Raw genomic sequence first — 23,110 nt, 5'->3', positions numbered from 1 at the left:
AGGCCGACCTCTGAACCTAAATAAAACCCTTGTGCAGTTGTTTGTCTTTTATAAAATGATTCACTAAACTAAACTGTCGTCTCATTCCAAGCTGTTGTGACCGCTGCATGCACAAACTATGGATTGAGTTTAACTGGACTAGTATATGAAAGATATGATCAGGAAATTAAGGAAATAAAGCCTTTTTGTTCAAACTTGCTGATTCAAACAAACTAACAGGATCTCAAATTATTCATAATTTACTAGAATCTGATCTCTGCATCCAACTTGATCTCAAACCAGACCACAAACCCAAGCTGAAAGCCTGTCATGAAGCTCTGTGAATGGTTCTGATGCTCTCTGTGCCCAGCATCGAGGCTGCACAAGTCACATGACCTGAAACCAGAGGCACATGCAGCACATCTGCTCGTGAACAGGCTGGACGGATGAACACTTGAGTGGCCTCATCTAAGCCTGCCTCCTAATCCCACGCATGTTCTGTGGGCTTTAGGAACGATCCACGTCCAGCTCCTTCCTCACTAGTGGGTGGATGGCAATCATCCCCTATAAACACACAGGGGCCATGTTCTTTGGGATGCATCATGGCTGTGCCTCAGTACCACAACACTATTCAATGAAGAAATAATAGAGACAGAATGACGAGGCAAATGTGATGATAGGCAAAAGCTGTTTGCCTGTTCTACACTTTTAATAATAATAACAATGATATATTTGATTTATAGGAGCTTTTCTGGGCACTCAAGGTCACCTTACGTTGCAATCTGCCAGAAAGACAGGTGTTGATGTGTAATTTAAAGGTGGCTATAGAATCCAGCTGATGATGATGAGGGAGGAGGGTCCATAGGTGGGACCACAGCAGCTGAAAGCTCTAGAAGCCTTGGTTCAGTCCAGCAGAGGAGGATCATAGGGAGTGAGAGGGATTGTTCAGGAGATTCAGAGACATAAGAGGGGACGAGACTGTAAAGGGCGTAGTAGGGTAAAGTTTTTTTGTTCATCAGTTTATTGTACTAATAAACTGTATTTAATTGTGTTTGTTAAACGATCAGGAGGTCTGAAGTCACATGACAGGATCTGATGTTCCTCTGGGATATTAAGATATTATTATCGTGATGAACAGCTTCCATTGTTGTGCCTTTCTGGATAGGCTGGGAGTGAACAGTGTTTTGATCCTTGTGCACTGGTTTGTATCGGTACAACACATAAAGGTATCCAAATAGCTATTCCTTTGACTCAGTGACAAGTCCCAGAGTGCACGTCGTCTGAATTGTCAAAACTCAGACCAGCACATAGACAAGAACTCGTCTGAACATTAGTCACGTGACACACTCCAGCTCAGACTCATCTCTGGCTGTGTGTCTGTACTGCATCGGCAACCTGGAGCAAACCTGTGGTGTTTGTAGTTGATACTTAATGAAAATTACATTTTAACGACGTGCACTGATTTATTCATTGGAGAGCGTCTTGAAGCACCGCTGCATTCCTGTCCCGGGGAGCAGAATGCCTCCTGCTCCGGCTCCTTCCAACTAGCAGCCATCCATGAAATGAAAAAATCTATAATGCATTTAATTCTGCTCTCTGTAGATCAAGACTCTGTCTCTGAATGGCACTGCAGGGACAACAAACACTGCATCAACCTCCTTCTAACCCTGCTGCAACCACAAACAGCCCTGTAGCTTCTGTGCGGACGGAGCTATTACTCACAATGTCCACCAACACTGACGCCTCCCTCTCTCTCTCACTCTCACTCTCTCTCTCACCCTCCCTCTTACTCACACACACTCCGACACACCACCCTTCCTCTTACAAGTCCATTGGCGTGTCCTTTTATACTTCCTTCTGGCTCTGTTCTCACCGGTGATCTCAGCGTTCTTGGCCAGTTGCATTATTCCTCTGGTACTTAGGAGATGAATCCCATGCTGCATTCAAATAATCTAAAGTGCACGTTATTCCCTCTCCTCCATCATCTCAAGAACCAGTGCGGACATCTACACGTGGTTATTCTGGATGGGAATCTGTTGAACCTGTGCAGCTATATTTCACGCAGGTTGATGAATGGAGTTGATGTGGAGGAACAGCATCTGTTTTAATCAGTCTGAGAGCTGTGCAAACACAGGCGGCTTTGGCCAGGAGCGATGTGTTCGCTTGCCATGTCTTCCACGGACAAAGGCAAATGCAAATGATGGTTATCTGCACTCTGTAACACTGTATGTCACTGCTGTAATTTATGGCTTAACTCGGGCAGCCAACACAGGTCCTAATTGTATTCCTGACACGCGTGTTCTAAGAAAGCCTTCACACATGTGCAGTGCTTACCTGGGATCTGTCTTTATGTATCCTTCAGGGCTGAGTGCTCAGTGTGAGGGCATAAATGTGAAGTTTGACACATTGCATTAAAGTTTTTATTGATTTTCTTTGGCGTGCATAGTGGTGCATGAATACACAAAAGCCCAGTTTGTTATATTCTCATTAAGAAGGTGACACATAGGGTACATAGGAGACTCTAAAGGGGGAAACAACCTGAAACAAAATGGAGATTGATCACTCAAATGAGCACCATGTCATCGTCATCATCATGTTGATACTGAATATGTATTATTTGTCACATTCTCCCTGTCACGACCTTGTCTTGTTGTCCTGTGCGTCATGTTGGCTTGCAGGCAGGATGATAAGTGTAAGTAAGCCGATGATGTATGATTGTGTTTACTGTGTTAAAATCCTGAGTCAGCCATTCTGTCATTCCTTATCTACAGACAAAGGTGAGCATGAGACTAGATCAACAAGAGAGAGAGAGGGGGGACAGTAGGATAGTAAACTGTCTCCTTTAATCTCATCAGTGGTATGAGAGCATATATAAAACAATGAAGAAGAGTCAATCTGTCAGTCTGATGCTGCAGAACATCACCAGTGTGTGTGTGTGTGTGTGTGTGTGTGTGTGTGTGTGTGTGTGTGTGTGTGTGTGTGTGTGTGTGTGTGTTGTGTTGCTTGTGTGTGTGTGTGTGTGTGCGTGCGTATGCGTGCGCGTGCGTGTGCATCGTGATCGTCACCGTGGGGATCATTTCCATTATAAAATATATTTCTCGTCAGATCCTCCGGCAGCACATCAGCATCAATGAGCTGAAGCCGACGCCAGAGTGGAGCTGAAGCACCGCGAACTGGAGCGCCCGAAACATAGAATCCGAGTGCTAGAACGAGTTGCACCACTGTTACCACACAGAACAACTTTAAACAATGTGTCATTTTAATCATTTTATAGCGTGATAATAACAGGTTTACAGACTGATTACTAATCCAGGAATTATCTTTATACGCGATGACGTAAACATAAGGAGCTGATTCGTGTCTGATCTATGTGCACGGATCTATGCGCGGTCGGTCGTGTCTGGGAGCGTCGTGCGCGCGCATGTCAGGTCCGCTGCAGAGATCCTGCCGCTCGGCTCGGCTCTCTCGCTTTAATCCCGGCGATGGCGCTGACAGCGAGAGGCGGCGGACGGCGCTCGCTTTGACATATTTCACTACATGACGGGCAAGAGTGTCGCTACACGGGTCGCACTGACATTCCACGCAACGTCGCCGCTTGTGGAGGACGACGACAACGACGACGCTACTGCTGCTGCCGGGCCGAGCGGAACATTTAACGAACTGATGGAATTCCCAGTCTTTGCTAGATGGAGAAACCAAAAGGGTGGACTCGTTATAAATAATTAAAAAGACCCGTCTGCTGCTAAAATATCAGGAAAAAAATGCATCTGCACCAGGTGCTGACGGGAGCGGTGAACCCCGGGGACTGCTGCTACTCGGTGGGCAGCGTCAACGACATCCCGTTCACGGTGAGGCTTTATTTTGATCTTATTCACGGAGGATGAATCCCCTCCGTGCTAGCAAGAGGCGAGCTAGCGAGCGCTTAGCTAGCTCGGGCTGCACTGGCCAAACACGGGCTGGCTAACGAAGCTAAAGCTGCAGCTAGTCGTGTTAGCCGAACTGCAGCACCGAGACGTCCGCGGACCGTGAATGGGAGGCACCTGGGGCGTCATTAACGTCACTATCGCCCTCGTCGTCCTCATCACGGGCGCCTCGCTGGTCACAAGCAGGGGGACGCTCTGAGGGAATCATGTCCATCTGCTGTCAGAGCGCAGATGATTCAGTTAGCCGTTCAGGTGACCTTTAGCTGCGGCTCGTAGTCTTACTGCAGGGGAATCCCTCTGCGCAGGGAGAACGTGACTTGGGGATATTCGCACCGGGGGCTCGGGGGGGATGTGTCTGTGTACGTCACCGAAACGCCGCATCACCCCGGCGTGTGTGTCTGTCAGTGTGTATGTGGCTAAAAGCTCGCTTCCATTTGGCGTTAAATCCGCTTCATCCCAGCATCAGCTGTACAGCCATGACGTAGAGAGCCATATATGGACACATGCGCGAGCGGGCTGCAGGCCGGTGTTTGTAGATGGACACGGCTCTGTGTGTGCGCGCGTGTGTGTGTGTGTCAGGACTGTACACAGGATCGATGCGTCGGTATTTTGACAGCTGTCATCTTCCCAAAATGTCTGTTTGAACTTCATCACTTAACATCCGGACACTAAGGAGACATGCTGCTGCTTGTGTCAGGTGCTCTCATGGTGCTGAGGGAGAGGTTCAGGATGACAGCAGGGCTACACACACACACACACACACACACACACACACACACACACACACACACACACACACACACACACACACACACACACACACTTGACATTTCACAAGCAACACCATTAACAATGACAGCAGCGCTCTGAGGTGATGTTAGGAACACACTATACCACATGCAGACACACACTCACACACGTAATGGATCCATGGTAACCATATCCTAATGAGGCTGCAACTTCCCAACATTTCTCTGGGACCATGAAGCTCAGTCATTATGCACTTGAGCAAGGCACCTCCACAGTGTGAGCTATGGTGACGGACAGGAACGAGGGCAGAGGTCAAACACCTGGATGGATCAGCTGAGGGCAGAGTTATCTGGAGTCCAGCACAATACCAACATTTACACAGCAAAACCTGAGTATTAAGGTCTTTATATGAAGCTGGGTGAAGCCTTCCTACAGGAAAAGCTTCTCAGAGACATCAGTGTCTCGTTTCATCTGATTGATTCAACACTGAGGATGGTTTGCTCGCTGCCATCCCATCATAGAGTCCTTTATGGATACACACACTGCAGAGCTACAGGCCTGTGTTCTGGTGTTGAATGATCCAGATTCTGTGTCAGTGTTCCTCATGTTGACTGGTATGAGAGGACGTGTCCCGTGTTCTGTGCTGGCTCCAGTATCAGTGTGTGTGTGTGTGAGGGGACCAGAGTGACGTCACTGTCCCTCCGTGTTTGCTCACCTGCTCCTCAAACAGTGGACATCAGCTAAACGGAATGTATGCAAAGCCTTCACCACACACTGTATCTATGGTTTGGCTCTCTGCTGTGTAGCAACGTCCCAAAATGTCTCTTTGTCTCCAGTAGGACCAAGTTACCTCATCAGTGTGCCGCTTAGCACAACACCTACGACAGCACAGCCTCGTGTGGGGGCAGAGACAAGTGCTTAGCTTCACAAAACGCCTCCTAAGTGTTGTGGTTCTGTTCGTTTATCATGGAGGTTTAGCATCTTAGGAGCAGAAGCTTTAGAGGAGCAGCAGCTGAAAGAGTTCTGTCCTTGACAAACATCTGCATGAGCTGCAGCCATTACAGTGTTTACTGAAACTAATGGTGGCTTTGCATTAGCAGCCGGATCAAATTACCACAACAATGGGGAGGAGAGGAGGAAACAGGAAGGCTCCTCCATAGAAGATCATCAAAACATACATGTGAAGTTAGAATAAAGGCTTGTATGGTCTGACTCGGGTTAAAGTTTACAATACAACTGACAGTGGTGGCAGTTATAAACATATAAACTGATTTATTTCATAGTAGTAAATTTGGTATGTCCCTCCTTTCCACAGGACTCTGATGTAGCTTTATGTTTTGCTATGAATGATTCATATTCAGGCGTTCCTGAGAGAAGCAGCTTCAGCTTTGCTCCTCTATTCCTGCACATATTGTAGAGCACACTTTGGTTACAGCAGTCACACAGCTGCTGGGTGATGTTACACACACACTCGCCTTATAATCTCCTAATATGTAGTGAACTGAAAAGCTGTTGATTAAGAGGGAATCATGACTGTTTCCCACGTTCGCCTAGAAACTAGATAACATGCAGAAGTAAAGCAAATCAGTCTGTTAGGTTGATCCAAATGCAGCCGGCCTGCCTGTGTGTGTCCGTGTGTGTGTGTGTTACTTAAGTCTGGTGTGTTGTAGATGTGACCAGAGGACAGAATGGAATCGGATCAGAGCTCTACCTGGTGTAGTTTGACTTTTCTTACCGGCTGTTTTCCAGTAAGGTGCAGCCGCAGAGTAACAAGATGCCTCTCAGTGCAACAGGACTTTTGACAGCAGGATCAAAGTCCAGAGCTTCAGACTGCAGGCCTCGGTACAGATTGACAGATGACCAGGTGACTCCAGGTCAGGATCGATCTGATCTGGGGTTGTGCGTAAATGTTTGCAGCTCAAAGCCGTCCGACCAGTTCAAACTAAAAGTGAAATGAAAGTGTGTGACATGGCAGCTGCCTTGGCTGTGCACGTGATCGGGTTAGACACGCGCACACACACACACACACACACACACACACACACACACACACACACACACACACACACACACACACACACACACACACACACACACACACACACACACACACACACACACACACACACAGTTAGTGGGATTTGATGGAACCAAGGCAGGCGTGACCTCGTTCTCTCCCTCTCCTCTCTCTTCATTTACTACAGCACATGAGCACATTCACGTTTCCTTTCTCTGTCCACATTAAACCTGGGATCAGATCAGTTTGTCTTTGAGTTATCCATACGTTTCCTTACGTCAGATGGTTGAAGTTGTCATAGTAGCGCAGTAAAGCACAGGGAGAGACAGGCTTGGTGAGTGGGGTCAGTGCAGATTTCAGATGAGATGAATGCCAATGATGTCAAACCCTCGGCTCTGCTCTCTGCTCTCTCCTCTCTCCTCTCTCCTCTCTGCTCTCTCCTCTCTCCTCTCTCCTCAGTCTCTTTGTGGTGAATGTTAATGTGTGACTGATCTCCAGATCCGTCCGCACAGAAAGCTTCGTCCCAGAAACTTCTCTGCTGTGGCGTTTCACACGTTCGTCAGCTGCACATTCATTCTCCCCAGATACTTTGGTTGAAGTCCAAGAGCAGAGAAGACGATTCCTCAGTGCTTTCTGTTGCCATGGCAGCTAATCAACCCGTCCCTTCACTGAAGTAGATATTAGGAAGGATTATTGCTTTCTAGTAACGACCAATGAGTCCAACTGTCAATCATTCTAGGATCATTCTCAGCAGCAGTGAGATGTATTCAACCGCTCATCTGTTTCTATTACATTGTGTCAGTGTGAAGCATCTGTGTTTGCACGGGTTTGGAGCTGTGTGTGTGTGTGTGTGTGTGTGTTTGTTTGTGCTGTTGGCACATACTGTATGAGGAGAATGAATACCTAAAACACACACACACACACACACACACACACACACACAAGCCCAAAACAAACAGAATGAAGAGATGCGGATAGGTTTTACAATTTAAGACAAATACACTCATGATTACACTCAAGGACCTACCAGGCCTGGATTACCGTGTGTGTGTGTGTGTGTGTGTGTGTGTGTGTGTGTGTGTGTGTGTGTGTGTGTGTGTGTGTGTGTGTGTGTGTGTGTGTGTGTGTGTGTGTGTGTGTGTGTGTGTGTGTGTGTGTGTGTGTGTGTGTGTGTGTGTGTGTGTGTGTGTGTGCCTTAGACACTGCGTGACGGTGACCGCTCTTAATTCCAGCTGTAATGTGCCGGAGCGAATGCCGCAGCAGTCGTAGTAAAGCCTCGGCCTCTCAGCCTCTCAGCGTCTCACACACACACGGCGTGTAAAGTATAATTCCATATCGCTCTGTGCTGTAACTCCATCTCCTCCTGTCACTTTATATCATAGCGCTGTCCGTGCTGTCATTCTGCGGCGTGACACGGAGTTCCCAGCCTCTCCTCCTGTTCTCCTGAATAATGAACGACACACTGTGGCTCTGCGGCCAGCTAACATGTCTCCCAGGCGCTGGAGCCGCCGCTGCTGTTCTGCACCGGGCTGCCAAAACGTAACAGACATCAGAGGGTTCACTTACCTGTCTCCCCAACATGCACCGTTATATTGACTCACATGCTTTCTTTCATCACTGCCAAACTGCAAACACTCCTGAGGCGTGGAACTCCTGTCTCTCTCTGCCTCCGTCTCTGACATCCTCCTTACTTTCTACAGGGTTTCTATGGTAATGAACATCCTGGGAAAGTGGAATTTGGAATGATGATGTAGTGTGTATCTTAGAATTCCTCTTTTGAATCATCTTGGCGCTCCAGTCTGTAGTTGTCTCCATGCAATCCTGGCACAATAACTGATTTCTGTTAAACTGGCCAGAGTCCCAAAGGCAGGCAGACAGAAGAACTCCTCTCTATCTGAGGAAGGAAGGAAGGAAGGGAAGGAAGGACGTTATTGGAAAGATGATGGACATGTTTAGCCTCCTACAACACTCAGAGCTGTTGGTAATAACTGTATATCAGGGCTCAGGTCAGTTCAGTATGACTCAGTTTGACCTTTCATTGTGCTGTAGCTTGATCGGGTCCAGACACAGAGTCAGACCCAGCCAGCAGAGCAGCAGCTTCCATGAGACGAGGAGATGGACCGTGGCTTTTTAAATCTTCCCCGTCTCTGATTGGGTGTGGTTTGGTTTCCGTGGTTGCAGCTGATTTGCCTCCTTCTCCTTTTCCTTCTCCTTGCAGGCCTATGGCTCAGGTTGTGATGTCGTGATCCTCGCCAGCGACTTTGAATGTGTGCAGATTATCCCCGGAGCTCAGAATGGAAACATCCAGGTGGGCTGTGTGGAGTGCTCCCACCAGCTGGGCAGGGTAAGTGTGGACTGCACCCACGCACACGCACACACACACACACACACACACACACACACACACACACACACACACACACACACACACACACACACACACACACACACACACACACACACACACACACTTTGCTGTGTGTACTCCCTCAGCAGACAGTCAGATGGAGCATAAAGGAGGACATTAGGTCCTGTATGTGCTCCTGCCACATCCTGCCTTCGCTCTGCTGCTCTCACACACCCTGATCTCCCGCTCCACACACACACACACCCCTCCTCCTCCTCCTCCTCCTCTCCTTTGGGAATGACTGTGCAGAAGCCCTGATGGGGTTGAGTAACGTCGTGATGATGAACACGGCTCTTTATTTTTAGATTGCTGCATCCTACGGAAACACAGTCTGCATCTTTGAACCTCTTTCTACTAACCCAAACAAACGCCACAAGGTAAGCACAAAGGTCGCCCGCTGGACTTAGACTGTGTCAATCAATGCTCTTATCAACCCTGGCACGCTCGCCCTCTGGGTCACTCCTCTTCTTCTTAAGATTACACTGATATTCTACTTTAAAGGCTGACTGCTTTATCAGAGGGCTGATAACCAAGCAGAGCCTGAAGTCTTTAGGTAACTCACATACTGGGACAATAATCTATAAGGATACAGCATATAAACACATATATAAGGCAGGTTAATCAGCTCTAACATGTTACAGACCTGGACCTGTGCAGTATGAATCCACTGTAACATGAAGAGCTGCAGTAAGCTTTAAAGATGTTACAGATAGCTAAGATCAAACAGAAAAGGAGAGATTCTGTGGCCAGTGTGTTACTATCATGTTATTGTGTTTATGCAGCTTATATTAAAAGCTCCTGGCTGCTTGACAAGAATAATAATAAGTCTTTGTATCCAGCTTTAATATAGTAAATAATATTTTTCCCACATTCAAAGGATCTCTGTTTGAATCTGTGCTCCTGTCTGCTGCTAACACTGCATGTGTGTGTGTCTGTGTGTGTCTGTGTGTATGCTGACACGCTGTCCTCTCACTAACAGCATCTTAACTATCAGTGGCAAAAGACGGGACAGTTCTTCCTGGATGCCATCACCTACAACCTGGCATGGGACCCACAAGGTACGACCCTCCACACACACGGCTCACACTCCCGGCGCCCTGTGGCTTGTTAAGAACGGTGCCGGGGTTATGTAAGAGTGGCGCGCGGCGCTGTGTACTGTAGTAGTGACGGTCGGGAGACGTGAGGTGACTAGCAAAGTGCCTGTGTGTCCTCAGGGAACCGTATCCTAGCAGCCACAGAGCGGCTCCAGCTGTGGGCTCCTCCGCTGTCTGACGCCCTGATAGAGGAAGAGGACGGACAGACCACCGATGATAAGCCACACCCCGTCCTCAACGACTGGAATTGTGTGTGGCAGTGCAAGTAGGTCTCCCCCGATCTGTGTTTGTGTTTGCATACGAGCACGTGAATGTAACATCTTTGTGTCAATCATTAACCCTGTCAGCTGTTTACTCTCTGTTTACGCTCACAGCAAAGTGAAGCTTTCTGTCACCAGGATTGTAACTGAGACTCTAAACTAATGTGTTCATGTCTGCTGACATTTAAACACACAGCAGGTTGTTGTTGTTGTTGGAAGTGAAACTGAAATGGTGAAGTTGTAATGTGAGTGAGGAAGAACAGCTGCAGAAGAAAAGATAACAGCCCGGGTATAACAGCTGATGGGTTTAGTGTTTTCCTCTTGTGGCCTTATAGATGCAGAGTCATGACCTTGTTGGACTCAGACTCAGACTCAGATGTTATATTAGTAAGGAGGTTAAGTGGTGACAGTGGAATGCAGCAGAACGAGGAAGTGACTCCACTGGAATTTCCAGTAATAGCAAAGGAACGAGGAACACACACACAAACACACACACACACACACGTGAGGGCAGCTGACATGATGAGGTGTTTCTGTAGTTGTGTGTCTCTCATGGAGAAGTGAATGTTGCTGATCTGTGTGTGTTTGCCTCACTCAGGACTGCGGCATCCGTTCTGATTGCCAAGTGGTCTCCTGATGGGGAGTACTTCGCAACCGTTGGGAAGGTACAACAACATACAAACAACACATCTGTCCATGGAATACTGGGCCATATGTGTGTGTGATGCCTGTGTGTGTGTGTGTCTGCTTGCATAGGATGACTGCCTGCTCAAGGTGTGGTACCCCACCACGGGCTGGCGCTCAGCTGTGGTGGTCCACGACCCGTCTGACAAGAAACCTACTCCCGTTCACTTCTCCTTTGTTTACCTGGCTCACCCTCGCTCCGTCACCGGCATGTCCTGGAGGAAGACCAGCAAGTACATGCCCAAGTGAGAACACACACACACACACACACACACACACACACACACACACACACAGACACACACACACACAGCGGGGAGCAGCAGCTTTTCCCGTCCTCTAAAGCAACACCTATTATTTTTGGTCCTGACATAATGGATTTTGTCTCTTGTGAATCTATCGTACGTACAAAATGTCTCCTCCATCAGTCCATCCCTCAATCAGCATGGATCTTGTCTTAAAGTATTGAAGCAGTTCAGTAAGCCGGTTGTGTTGTGTTGCCGTTCAGGGGTTCGGTCTGCAACGTGTTGCTGACGTCCTGCGAGGACGGAGTGTGCAGGGTGTGGTCGGAGACGCTGCTGCCAGAGGACAGTCTGCTCGGGGGACAGATCTCTGAGAACACACACTCCTTCAGCTCCAGCCTGCCTGGACTGGGAGGAAACAAGGACAAGATCCAGCACGCTCTGGAGGTACAGCTGCTCGGGTCGACCTCACCTCACCACACACGCTCTGTAGTATGAAGGACTAACACACTTCCTCCCTTCTGTTGTTTTGCTGAAACAGTCGATCCACCACCTGAAGCATCTTCGTCGGGGCCGGCGGCGCTCCTCCGCTCTGGTGGCTCACAGTGAGCTGTTGCCTTCCCAGCTGGGCACACAGGACGCACACACTCACCGGCACATCGCTCACCATGCCAACGCTCTGTGTCACTTCCACATCTCAGCCAGTATTAACCCCAGCACAGGTACGCCGCCTCGCTGCGACAGAAGAGAGAGACCAGATGTTCAGTGCTGCCGTGTTCCAGCCTGAGTGACATCTTCTCCTCCTTCATCTTCGTCTCCCCTCCCTCCCTCAGATATCCCTGCCGTCCTGGCCGAGTCTGCAGTCTTCAACCCGGACGACGGCTCTGGTGGCGGAGGCTTCGTGGTTCACTGGCTCAACAACAAGGACCTCAGCTTCACCGCCTCCATGGAGCTCTTCATGATGCAGCTGCGTAGGTTCTCTGAACATCAGCTGGACCACTCGGCTGAAGACCCCCTGGATCCGGAGGGGTCTCCTCTGAAGTTTGACTTTGGTATGACCGACGGCCAGATCAGTGCTGAGTCCTAACAGATAGCATGACTGACCGAAGAAACAAACTTCATGTCCTTCTCTCTTCTCTTTGCAGAACTGGACGAGATGTCTGACAAGGCGTCGTCCGAGCAGGGGGAGGAGGGTGAGACGGGGGAGCAGGGGAGCACCAAGGCCTCGTCCCCCGGCTCCAGCTCCAGCATGCCTCTGCCCTCCATGCTGCTGGAGAGGAAGATGGAGACGCTGATCACAGAGTGGAACAAGAGCCCGGACATGCTGTTCACCATCCACCCTACTGACGGCTCCTTCCTGGTCTGGCACGTCAAGTACCTGGATGAGTTCAATCAGGGCATCTTCAGACAGGTTCAGGTCAGTCCAGGGTGTCCGACATGTTTGTCTCCATTCTGGGGGCTCACTTAGGCATGAACACACACATACACACACACACACACACAAACACACACACTGTGACATCACTGGAGCTGTAGTCAAACTTAGTCCAAACTGTGAGGTGACTCAGCACTCCCTCAGCCTTATGTAAGACGCAGGACACCTCCCTCCTCTGCACATGTGGGCAAACCTAACTGTCACGACGGAACGACTCCTAAAATAATAATAATACTTTCTTTATTTAAATAGCTTGAAAATATCTATTACTCTGAACACGTCCCCTGATAAACCCAGAGAATAATCCTCTTCTAATCCTCTACAAGATCTCACACACACACACACACACACACACACTTTACTAAGAGCCAAGTGCCGTAATGCTGCAAGTGAATGTAGTAAGAAGTATGTAGTGTGTGCTCACGGTTGTGTTGTCCGTTTCCTTCCCCTCCCTCTCTGCCTCTAGGTGTCCTTCTCCTCTCGTATCCCTGTGGCGTTCCCTACGGGCGACGCCAACTCGCTGAGCAAAAACATCCTGATGTACGCCTGCACGCTGACTGACGGGGAGAGCGGCGGGACGGGGGAGCCGGGGAGGACGGGCTACAACGTGTCCCACTCTGCTTCCACCTCGGCTGGCCTGTGCTCCCCCGCCCTGGGCCCCACGCCCACGCTACGCCCTGGCATCGGCCCCGCCGTCATGATGGTCTCCAAGCACGTCGACGGCTCGCTGAATCAGGTAACAACAAAGAGAGAAGCTGTTTTTATATAAGAGCCATAGTTTGATATCTACGAATGATTTGGTGTGTGTGTGTGTTTGGTCTTTTCTAACTGGCCCCTCCCCTCTTCTCTGGTTCCCTTCGTCTCCAGTGGGCGGTGACGTTCGCTGAGCGCTCTGCCTTCTCCAACGTTCTCACCGTATCTCACAAATTCCGTTACTGCGGCCACCGCTTCCACCTGAACGACCAATCCTGCCACACGGTGCTGCCGCTGCTCCTCACCTCGTCTCACCACAACGCCCTGCTCACCCCCCCCTCGGCCCCGGGGAGCCTGGAAGGGGAGCAGCCACCTACGCTTCCCATTCCAAAGGGCCTCTCCAGGTACGGAGGGAGGAAGAGAAGTGAAGCAGGGAATGAGGAAGAGATTCTGTCACATTTATAAGTGATGTTTATGTTTGTCGCTGCATGAGAGGTGAGTTCTGATCCAATTATGATCCTCAGCAGGAAACAGCTCCGTAATGCCGCTACACGGACCTTCCACGACCCCAACGCCATCTACAGCGAGCTCATCCTGTGGAGGGTGGACCACATCGGGCCCCTGTCCTGCACCGGGGGGGTCTCTGAACTGGCCCGGATCAACTCTTTGCACACCTCTGCCTTCAGCAACGTGGCGTGGCTGCCCACCCTCGTACCCAGCTCTGTGCTCGGTAAACACACACACCACACAATGCAGGGAATTGCATCGAATGGGCTCTTTTTGCTTGGTTTCCTTTTGTGGCAATGTTCAGAGTATAAAGCCTCGTACTAAATGTCCTTCCCTCTTCAGTAAATCGGTGTGAAGAGCTGGTTAACAGCTCCTCTTCTCCAATTAATGCCATGCTAGTCCATTCATAACATTTGAAGATTTCCAGCCTACAGACAGGAGCGGCTCAGGTCTTACCTAACTAACTCTAACTTCCTGTCCTGTCCTGTCCCTCAGGAACGTACTGTAACAGTGCCAGCGCCTGCTTCGTGGCATCGGATGGCAAAAACCTGCGTCTCTACCAAGCTGTGGTTGACGCCAGGAAGCTGCTGGACGAGCTGTCGGACCCTGAGACGTCTGTGAGTGGAGACACACAACCTCAGCACGAGGAGGCTGCTAATGTGTGGTTGAACACTTCCTTGTTTCATGTTTATTGTGCTCTTGTTTAAGCTCTTTATCCTCTGCTGCTGTAACACTGACTGACTGACTGAATAAAGGATCTTATCTTATCTTTCTCTCCTCACTATAATCCTCTGCCACCGTTACACAGATCTCTTATTTACTATACGTGTGTGTGTGTGTGTGTGTGTCTGGTTAGAAACTGGTGGGTGAAGTGTTCAACATTGTGAGCCAGCAGTCCACTGCCAGACCAGGATGCATCATAGAGCTGGACGTCATCACAAACCAGGTCAGGAGCTGCTGTGTGGAGGACAGACGAGAGATCCTGAGAGCTTCTGATGAGTAGAGTAGAAGCTAACCTGGTTGATGTTTCTGTTCCAGTGTGGCTCCAACACTCAGCTGCTGCACGTCTTCCAAGAGGACTTCATTCTCGGCTACAAACCACCGAAGGAATCTGAATCATACACCTCTGCCTTTCCCTCAGCTGAAGGTAGAGCCCTCTCTTTGTGCTGCTGGACTCAGATGAGTGTCTCCTTCAGATGGAAGCACATTCTGTCTTTAATGGAAGACAATAATAGATTTTTCAATACCCAGATTACCACCCGGCGCCATTCTCTGAGAAGTTCTTCCTGGTGGTGATAGAGAAGGATCTCAACCGGAACTCTGTCCTGCAGATGTGGCACCTACACCTCAAGTCGGTCCAGGCCTGCGTCGGTAAGCCTGAGCTACTCCAACATGTTCCCTCCTATGTTCAGTGTTGACTTTAAATGCATGACTTGTAACATGTAACTGTGTGTGCTGAGATCTTTATATCCCTCTGTCTCTCTATCCAGATGAGCCCACCCCAGATTACAGCTTCAAGAGCCAGCTCATGGTCCCCAATCAGGCGCTGAACGCTGACTCCTCCCCTGAGACCTCCCCCATCAGCCCCCTGCCTCGCTCAGCCTCCACAGCCAACTTACAATCAGCCAGCAAGCTCATCCTCAGCTCCAAGCTGGTGTACAGCAAGCGGCTCGACCTGCCCCACGGAGTGGAGGTGACCAGGGCCACGCCGTCTGCAGGTAGGGAGGGAGGGAGGCTCTGCGGCTCTGTTGATGTGGCGTCTTCAGGACCACAGGAAGAGGAGTGGCTACCTTTCTACGATCTTATCAGGATCATAATTCCTGTCTTCTCCTCTTGTCTCCTTGCTACAGGTCACCTGAGCTCTTCCTCCATCTACCCAGTTTGCTTGGCTCCATACCTGATTGTCACCACTTGTTCTGACACTCACGTGCGGTTCTGGCACTGTGCGGTGGAGGGAACGGAGGGGAACCAGGAGGAGGAGCAGGACAGCCGGGTGTACCGCTGGCAGCCCTGGGCCCTGCTGAACGAAGAGGACGACAACAACAGTGCAGTGTGTATGTCGGGGCGGCCTGTAGCGGTGTCCTGCTCCTACATCGGCCGGCTGGCTGTGGCCTTCAAACAGCCGAGACAAGTACAGGTAGGACGCTCCGACTTGTTTCTGTACTGCAGCTTTCTTCTCTTGGTCCAGTGTCACGTTGCTTTTAATGTTGTAAACATATTTATTCTACATATTCCAAAGGCTGACGGTTCTAAACAGTCCTGCTTTGGTCTCCAGGCCCTGGGTTCTAGAGAGGACTTCTCCATGCACGTCTCCATCTATGAGTGTGAGTCCACCGGGGGCTCAGAGTGGGTCCTGGAGCAGACCCTCCACCTGGACGACTTCACCAGGCCCTCATCCACCCTGGACCCCCGAGTCAGCGTCGACTCCAACCTGTTTGTCTACAGCAGGTGAGAGGAGCTTTAAGATGCTTGTGTGCTTGTATACTTCTTCTGTCAGCTTCTCTCTAAAAGCTCCTTGTCTTCATATCAGATCTGACCTGTACATGAGCAGAGACCACAGCTCCCCCAACATCAAGCACTACGTCCACCTGGACTGGCTGTCCAAGGAGGACGGCTCTCACATTCTCACCGTGGGGGTCGGATCCAACATCCTCATGTACGGACGTATCTCTGGCATGGTCAACGAGCAGACCAGCAGTAAAGAAGGAGTGGCTGTCATCACCCTGCCTCTAGGGGGCAGCATCAAACAGGGGATCCGCTCCAGGTGGATCCTGCTCCGCTCGGTGGACCTGCTGTCCTCGGTAGACGGCACGCCCTCTCTGCCGGTGTCCCTGTCCTGGGTGAGAGACGGCATCCTGGTGGTGGGCATGGACTGTGAGATGCACGTTTACGCACAGTGGCGTCAGGACAGGAAGCCCGGCGAAGGAGAGGAAGTCAGCTTGTCGTGTGCTGACATCGCCACGGGTCAGGCTGCAGCTTTCTCCTCCTCTGCCTTTGAAGGGAGAGCCAGGTCCAAGAGTGTGTTTGAAGGGCCTGCTGGGGTGGATGATGTCCTCAATACCCCCGCAGGTCTGCAGGAAGGGGGGCTGTTCGAGGCGGCTCACTCCCTGTCCCCCACGCTGCCCCAGTACCATCCCACACAGCTGCTGGAGCTCATGGACCTCGGCAAGGTTCGCCGTGCTAAGGTGGGTCTGCTTCTGATCTATTAGAAGCTCCAAAACAACAAACACATTCATTGAGTGTGCTGGGATGAACCTCTATGTTTCTAATCCTGTCTCCATTGTTCTCTTCTTCCTGTCCTCTCTCCCTCAGGCCATCCTTGCTCACCTGGTGAAGTGTATCGCCGGCGAAGTGGCGGTGGTGAGAGATGTGGAGGCAGGCGAGGGCGGAGCCAGGAGACATCTGTCCAGGACCATCAGCGTGACCGGCAGCACGGCCAAAGACACCATCTTGGCCGGCCGTGACGGAGGAAGGGACTACACGGAAATCAACTCCATCCCTCCCCTGCCTCTCTACGCACTCCTCTCTGCCGATCTCGACACCTCGTACAAGGGAGGGGAGGAGGCTGCCAAGGGAGCCGAGGGAGAGGGAGCCATGAAGTGCACAGAGGACCAGTATGCTGAGCTCTTCCAGGTGGGTAGAGTTAGGAAGCCCGGTTGTGTTGTCATAAATGTACAATGCTCTCATATTTAAGAGTTCCTATTGTGATTCACAGGTGGCCGCAGTGAACACAGACGACTTTGTGAACTTTGCCGCTGAGAAGACGGAGAAGAAGTCTCGAGTCATTAACCTGTCTCAGTACGGCCCCACCTACTTTGGAGCAGAGCACGCTCAGGTACGGCTGCCTGGGTTAGAAGAGGATCACGTGTAAAATTGAGGGAAATGATTCATTATTTGTGTTACAGTGCACATATCTGCCCCCTAGTGGTCGGTAGCAGGCGTGGCTGTGTCTTCAGACTGCTGACTCAGTGAAACCTTATCTCCTCATCTCCTCTTGTATCTCCCTCCCTCCTGTGCCCTTGTGTGTGTGTGTGTGTGTGTGTGTGTGTTCAGGTGTTATCCAGTCACCTCATGCACTCCAGCCTCCCCGGGCTGACCAGATTAGAGCAGATGTTCCTGGTCGCTCTGGCGGATACCGTCGCAACAACCAGCGCTGAGGTCACTCGCTCCATCGACCAACAGTACGCAGGTGAGCACGGAGAGAGAAATGTCATTATCCATCATCTGCAGCCTCCAGAGCTCTGATTTCCAGTTCTCGTACATTTTAGGACAGTGTCTTCTTAGATTTTTAGATAAGATGCCAGATAGAAGCCTATAGAATGAGCTTACATCAAGTCAGAGTGATGTACGGTCTCTACCACATGTCAGTCGGCCCTCAGTGTCTGCCGCTGAATCCCATGTTAACGCATTATGATGAGGTTGTGCTATTTTTAAAGCCATGTTGTGTTTTACTGGATAAAGTTATACAGTTAATATCTCCAGCCATCAAATCTGAGTAACATAACATTCCTCCTAATGTTCCATTCTATGTATTTAGTCTTGAGACGAAAGACATTGGCAGGTTGTTCCAATTGCTACATCAGCACAGAGAGAGTAAGAAGGTTCAGGGACAGGAGATACAGTCACACACACACCAATGTGATACTGGAGTGTTTAAAGACTTTCCTCAGTGAATGACCTCTGTGTTGTTTTGTGTTTGTAGGAGGCGAGGCCCTGGATGAATGTGGGCTGAGGTACCTGCTGGCCATGCGTCTCCATACCTGCCTGCTCACCTCTCTGCCCCCTCTGTACCGCATGCAGCTCCTCCACCAGGGTAACACACACACACACACACACACACACCTCCCACTATCAAACCTCTCTTTCTGTCTGGCTCCTACTCTCTCTCCCTCTCACACTCACCCTCTCTTCCCGTGGTCCAGGTCTCTCCACGTGCCACTTTGCCTGGGCCTTCCACTCGGAGGCAGAGGAGGAGCTGCTGAACATGATCCCGGCCATGCAGAGAGGAGACCCTCAGTGGTCTGAGCTCCGGGCGGTGGGAGTGGGCTGGTGGATACGCAACATAAACACACTGAGGAAGATGGTGGAGAAGGTATCGGCACAGAGTCAGACTAATAAAGGCAACATTCTATAGAAATAGAGTGTAATTGAAGTTGGAAACTGCTTCACTTCCTGTTTATTACTTTATTGATTAGAAGAAGCGTAAACAGGAACTCGTAGTTTAATGACTGTGTTGTTTCCATGTGATCAGTTAGGTAAAACTGCGTTCCAAAGGCACAACGACCCGTTAGATGCTGCTCTGTTCTACTTGGCCATGAAGAAGAAGGCGGTCTTGTGGGGGCTCTTCAGGTGGGAGACGTTCTAGGATTCAGCTTCGTAACAGACTTCATCTAGACTCTTTATGTGACACCAGGATGCGTTCTGTTCTCTTCCCTCAGGTCTCAACACGACGAGAAGATGACCACGTTTTTCAAGCATAATTTCGCTGAAGACCGCTGGAGAAAGGCGGCTCTGAAAAACGCTTTCTCCCTGCTGGGCAAGCAGCGCTTTGAACAGTCTGCTGCCTTCTTCCTCCTGGCCGGGTCACTGAAAGACGCCATAGAGGTAAAAACACAACACACACAGTTTATGAAAATACACTATAAAGGGTTAAAGTGTGTGTCTGGAGTGTGTAAGCCTTTAAATGACATGAAACAAGTCTAAATGACATTGAGGTAAGGTACATTAAGACACATAAAAAGCTTGCATGGTTCCCTTGGCCTGTGTTTGACACACTGTCGTCACAACACACAGATAAGCTACAAGGGGTGAAGTGGTAGGAGTGGAAATGAAGTCATAACTCAGTATCTCCTCTCCTCCTGTGCCATAGGTGTTGATGGAGAAGATGGAGGATCTCCAGTTAGCCATGATAGTGGCAAGGCTCTATGAGGCCGACTTTGAGAACTCACCCACCTGCCAAGGCCTCCTCTATGAGAAGGTCCTGGGCTGTAACAGAGACGGAAGCGGCTACCACTGTTCCAGACTCCATCCTGACCCCTTCCTCAGGAGCATCGCCTTCTGGATCATGAAGGACTACACCAGAGCCCTGGACACTCTGCTGGAGCGCATCCCCAAAGAGGAGGATGAGAATCCTGGTGAGCTGTCAGTCATTTCAGCCCAAAGTACAACAGGATGCTGAACACTCACAGATCAGCACACACACATACACACACACACACCAACAAAACAATGACTCCCTCTCTTTCTCTCATTGTTCCTCAGATGTGATGGTGAAGTCATGTAACCCTGTGGTGTTCAGCTTCTATAACTACCTGAGGACTCACCCTCTGATCATCCGGCGCCACTTTGCCTCCCCAGAGGGCACGGCCACCATCGTGGGCCTCACCGCTGAGAAGAGCAGCGCTGATGAGATCAACCTCATAGAACGCAAACTCTTCTTTACCACTGCCAACGCACACTTCAAGGTGGGCCTCTCTGTCTGTGTGTGGCACTGGGAGCAAGTACTGCATCATCTAGTACAGACCCAACGTTTGATTTAATTCTTCAACCAGGCCTTTAGCTGTAAAACATTAATGATTATACAAACAGTGGAATATAGATTGAAAGTATTTCCGTATCATTCCAGGTGGGCTGTCCAGTCCTGGCCCTGGAAGTGCTCTCCAAGATCCCCAAGGTTACAAGGAAGTCTGCCTCCTCACCCCTAAGCAAAGCCTCATCCAAGGCCAACGTAAACTCAAAGCAGCCCCTGGAGAACGGCACCCAGGGAGGCCTGGACTGGGGCGCCCCTGCTCCGGCCCCGGGAGGAAACGACGCTGCAGCTGTGCTGGATTGGAGCCAGCCTCTGGTCAAGGTGGAGGATGAAGGGCTGCAGCTGGACTGGGGAGAAGACAAGGATGAGGAGGAAGAAGAAGAAGATGAGGATGATGATGGTCTCACTATGAAGAAAACAGAGAGCGAGACCAAAACAGAGGGGAGTCACCTGGGGCTGCACAGAGAGGACTCTCAAGTAAGAGTTGTGTGTGTGTGTGTGTGTGTGTGTGTGTGTGTGTGTGTGTGTGTGTGTGTGTGTGTGTGTGTGTGTGTGTGTGTGTGTGTGTGTGTGTGTGTGTGTGTGTGTGTGTGTGTGTGTGTGTGTGTGTGTGTGTGTGTGTGTGTGTGTGTGTGTGTGTGTGTGTGTGTGTGTGTGTGTGTGAAGGAATGAAGTTTGTTTTTAAACTATCTTAGAATAGAATCCAGTTCTGATCCAACAAAGTCAAACACATTTCTGCTCTGCCACCCTGTCTGTTTCCATCCAGACAGTGTGGGTGTGTTCTTTATAAATACACAGGATGTTTATAGATCTATGTATTCAACCCTCTTCCAGGGCGAGTCAGAGGTGGATGTGATAGCGGAGCAGCTGAAGTTCCGGGCTTGTCTGAAGATCCTGATGACAGAGCTGCGCACGCTGGCCACCGGCTATGAGGTGGATGGAGGGAAACTCCGCTTTCAGCTCTACAACTGGCTGGAGAAGGAGATCGCTGCCATGCATAACATCTGCAACTATAAGGTTCAATCCCACTCTGTTTGGTTGTCTTTCACACTGTTTACATTTTATGACTCTGGTTATTCATCATAGATATGTTTGATAAACAGGTGGAGGGCAAGGATGAAGATTCAGAGAAGGAACGCTGGAGAGATCGCGGAGAATCGGTGGACATATCTGATGACCTCATGGAGTGTCTCGAGGCCGGAGCCTATGAGCGTCACCAGATGGAGCGGCGGCGTCTGCAGGCCAAACAGCAGCACTCTGAGAGGCGCAAGGCCTGGCTGAGGAAGAACCAGGCCCTGCTGAGGGTCTTCCTCTCCTACTGCAGCCTCCACGGAGCTAAAGGAGGAGGGGTCACCTCTGTACGCATGGAGCTCCTCTTCCTCCTGCAGGAGAGCCAGCAGGTACACACACACACACACAGCTATATGTTCTCTCTCTGCAAAAACAAAATCTATCTTTAGCTTAAGTAACTCCTCATCTTCCTCCCTCATGTCCCTGTGAAGGAGACCACAGTGAAGCAGCTCCAGTCTCCGCTGCCTCTGCCTACGACTCTGCCTCTGCTGTCAGCTAGCATCGCTCCCACCAAGACCGTCATCGCCAACCCCGTCCTCCACCTCAGCAACCACATTCACGACATCCTCCACACCATCACACACATGGAGGCTCCGCCCCACCCCAGCATCATGGACGACCGGGTGAGAGAACTCAACCACAGTCAGCTAAAATGCTTAGATTTAAAGGAGAATTGTGAATAATTGAAACGTTCCTTGCGCCTTTCTCCCCCAGGTCGCTGCCCTGCACACGCTGGGAGCGTCTCTGTCTGCCTGCGTCTACCAGGCACTGTGTGACAGCCACAGCTACAGGTAAGCTCTCACTACACACCCCACAGGGCTCCACACAGGCAGCATGGTTCAGGCAATGTTGTTCCTCTCTTATGTAATCTGCAGTCTCTCTGTAGCCTCATCGTCATGGGAATAGAACCCAGCTATGTCCTCAGTAACGACAGATGGATTGTGGGCTTCGACTTAAGCACACTGCTGTTGTTCACTCTTTCATTTGATTCTCAGTAAAGCTTTTTCTAACTCTGAGTTACTTGAGTTTCCTCTTCTGACAGTGATTTTCAAACCATTTGTGAGATTGCTGAGCTCTTCACTCTGCCTCATCCAGTGGCGTCTGGATTACTATCATTGAGCCTGAGCCTAATGTTATGCTAGCAGATTGAAGAGGAGCACCTACTTAACCGTCTGTGGAGTCTATATGAAATAAAACCATGACTGTGACTCACTCCTGCTCTTTTCCCGTGTCGGCTTTGCAGCAGCCAGGCGGAGGCCAATCAGTTTACAGGCATGGTGTACCAGGGGCTGCTGCTCAGTGAGAGGAAACGACTCCGCACGGAAAGCATCGAGGAGCACGTCACTCCCAACTCTGCTCCTGCACAGTGGCCAGGTAACAAAGCTTCACCTGGAGGGAGGGAGGGAAAGAGGGAGGGAGGGAGGGAGAGAGAGAGAGAGGCCCTGAAACTCAAGCCTCTGTGCAGCCATTGTCTGACGTCTGACCGTTAGAAACATGCTTAGAGAAGAGGGGAAGAACA

General features: G+C 50.2%; 1 protein-coding gene across 6 annotated transcripts in view; it reads left to right on the top strand.

The window, feature by feature from the left end:
• Nucleotides 1-3,420: 3,420 nt before the first annotated feature.
• dmxl2 (Dmx-like 2) overlaps nucleotides 3,421-23,110 on the top strand; it is a 31,114-nt gene continuing 11,424 nt past the window's right edge. For 2 of the 6 annotated variants that reach the window (XM_076171829.1, XM_076171830.1), the window contains exons 1-37: nucleotides 3,421-3,827; nucleotides 8,888-9,013; nucleotides 9,382-9,453; nucleotides 10,056-10,134; nucleotides 10,291-10,435; nucleotides 11,029-11,095; nucleotides 11,187-11,359; nucleotides 11,623-11,803; nucleotides 11,898-12,078; nucleotides 12,190-12,408; nucleotides 12,502-12,773; nucleotides 13,258-13,527; nucleotides 13,659-13,888; nucleotides 14,012-14,214; nucleotides 14,487-14,608; nucleotides 14,848-14,937; nucleotides 15,030-15,138; nucleotides 15,243-15,362; nucleotides 15,482-15,709; nucleotides 15,842-16,128; nucleotides 16,267-16,439; nucleotides 16,522-17,176; nucleotides 17,304-17,624; nucleotides 17,707-17,826; nucleotides 18,045-18,180; nucleotides 18,694-18,804; nucleotides 18,914-19,083; nucleotides 19,243-19,340; nucleotides 19,430-19,595; nucleotides 19,861-20,125; nucleotides 20,253-20,455; nucleotides 20,617-20,997; nucleotides 21,355-21,537; nucleotides 21,624-21,920; nucleotides 22,023-22,214; nucleotides 22,306-22,382; nucleotides 22,835-22,965. In XM_076171829.1, coding sequence (XP_076027944.1) covers nucleotides 3,741-3,827; nucleotides 8,888-9,013; nucleotides 9,382-9,453; nucleotides 10,056-10,134; nucleotides 10,291-10,435; nucleotides 11,029-11,095; nucleotides 11,187-11,359; nucleotides 11,623-11,803; nucleotides 11,898-12,078; nucleotides 12,190-12,408; nucleotides 12,502-12,773; nucleotides 13,258-13,527; nucleotides 13,659-13,888; nucleotides 14,012-14,214; nucleotides 14,487-14,608; nucleotides 14,848-14,937; nucleotides 15,030-15,138; nucleotides 15,243-15,362; nucleotides 15,482-15,709; nucleotides 15,842-16,128; nucleotides 16,267-16,439; nucleotides 16,522-17,176; nucleotides 17,304-17,624; nucleotides 17,707-17,826; nucleotides 18,045-18,180; nucleotides 18,694-18,804; nucleotides 18,914-19,083; nucleotides 19,243-19,340; nucleotides 19,430-19,595; nucleotides 19,861-20,125; nucleotides 20,253-20,455; nucleotides 20,617-20,997; nucleotides 21,355-21,537; nucleotides 21,624-21,920; nucleotides 22,023-22,214; nucleotides 22,306-22,382; nucleotides 22,835-22,965 — 6,940 coding nt within the window. In that variant the 5' untranslated portion in view covers nucleotides 3,421-3,740. Of the gene's footprint in view, nucleotides 3,828-8,887; nucleotides 9,014-9,381; nucleotides 9,454-10,055; nucleotides 10,135-10,290; nucleotides 10,436-11,028; nucleotides 11,096-11,186; nucleotides 11,360-11,622; nucleotides 11,804-11,897; nucleotides 12,079-12,189; nucleotides 12,409-12,501; nucleotides 12,774-13,257; nucleotides 13,528-13,658; nucleotides 13,889-14,008; nucleotides 14,215-14,486; nucleotides 14,609-14,847; nucleotides 14,938-15,029; nucleotides 15,139-15,242; nucleotides 15,363-15,481; nucleotides 15,710-15,841; nucleotides 16,129-16,230; nucleotides 16,440-16,521; nucleotides 17,177-17,303; nucleotides 17,625-17,706; nucleotides 17,827-18,044; nucleotides 18,181-18,693; nucleotides 18,805-18,913; nucleotides 19,084-19,242; nucleotides 19,341-19,429; nucleotides 19,596-19,860; nucleotides 20,126-20,252; nucleotides 20,456-20,616; nucleotides 20,998-21,354; nucleotides 21,538-21,623; nucleotides 21,921-22,022; nucleotides 22,215-22,305; nucleotides 22,383-22,834; nucleotides 22,966-23,110 lie in introns of all 6 variants that reach the window. The other 4 variants (XM_076171827.1, XM_076171824.1, XM_076171826.1 and 1 more) reach the window with 3 other exon arrangements.

Source organism: Genypterus blacodes, unplaced genomic scaffold, assembly GCF_046128005.1.
Source record: "Genypterus blacodes isolate CSIRO-AG114 ecotype Tasmania unplaced genomic scaffold, CSIRO-AGI_Gbla_v1 ptg000273l_1, whole genome shotgun sequence".
Lineage (NCBI taxonomy): Eukaryota > Metazoa > Chordata > Actinopteri > Ophidiiformes > Ophidiidae > Genypterus > Genypterus blacodes.
Note: the sequence above shows the minus strand (reverse complement) of the source record. Positions and strands in the feature narration are given on the sequence as shown.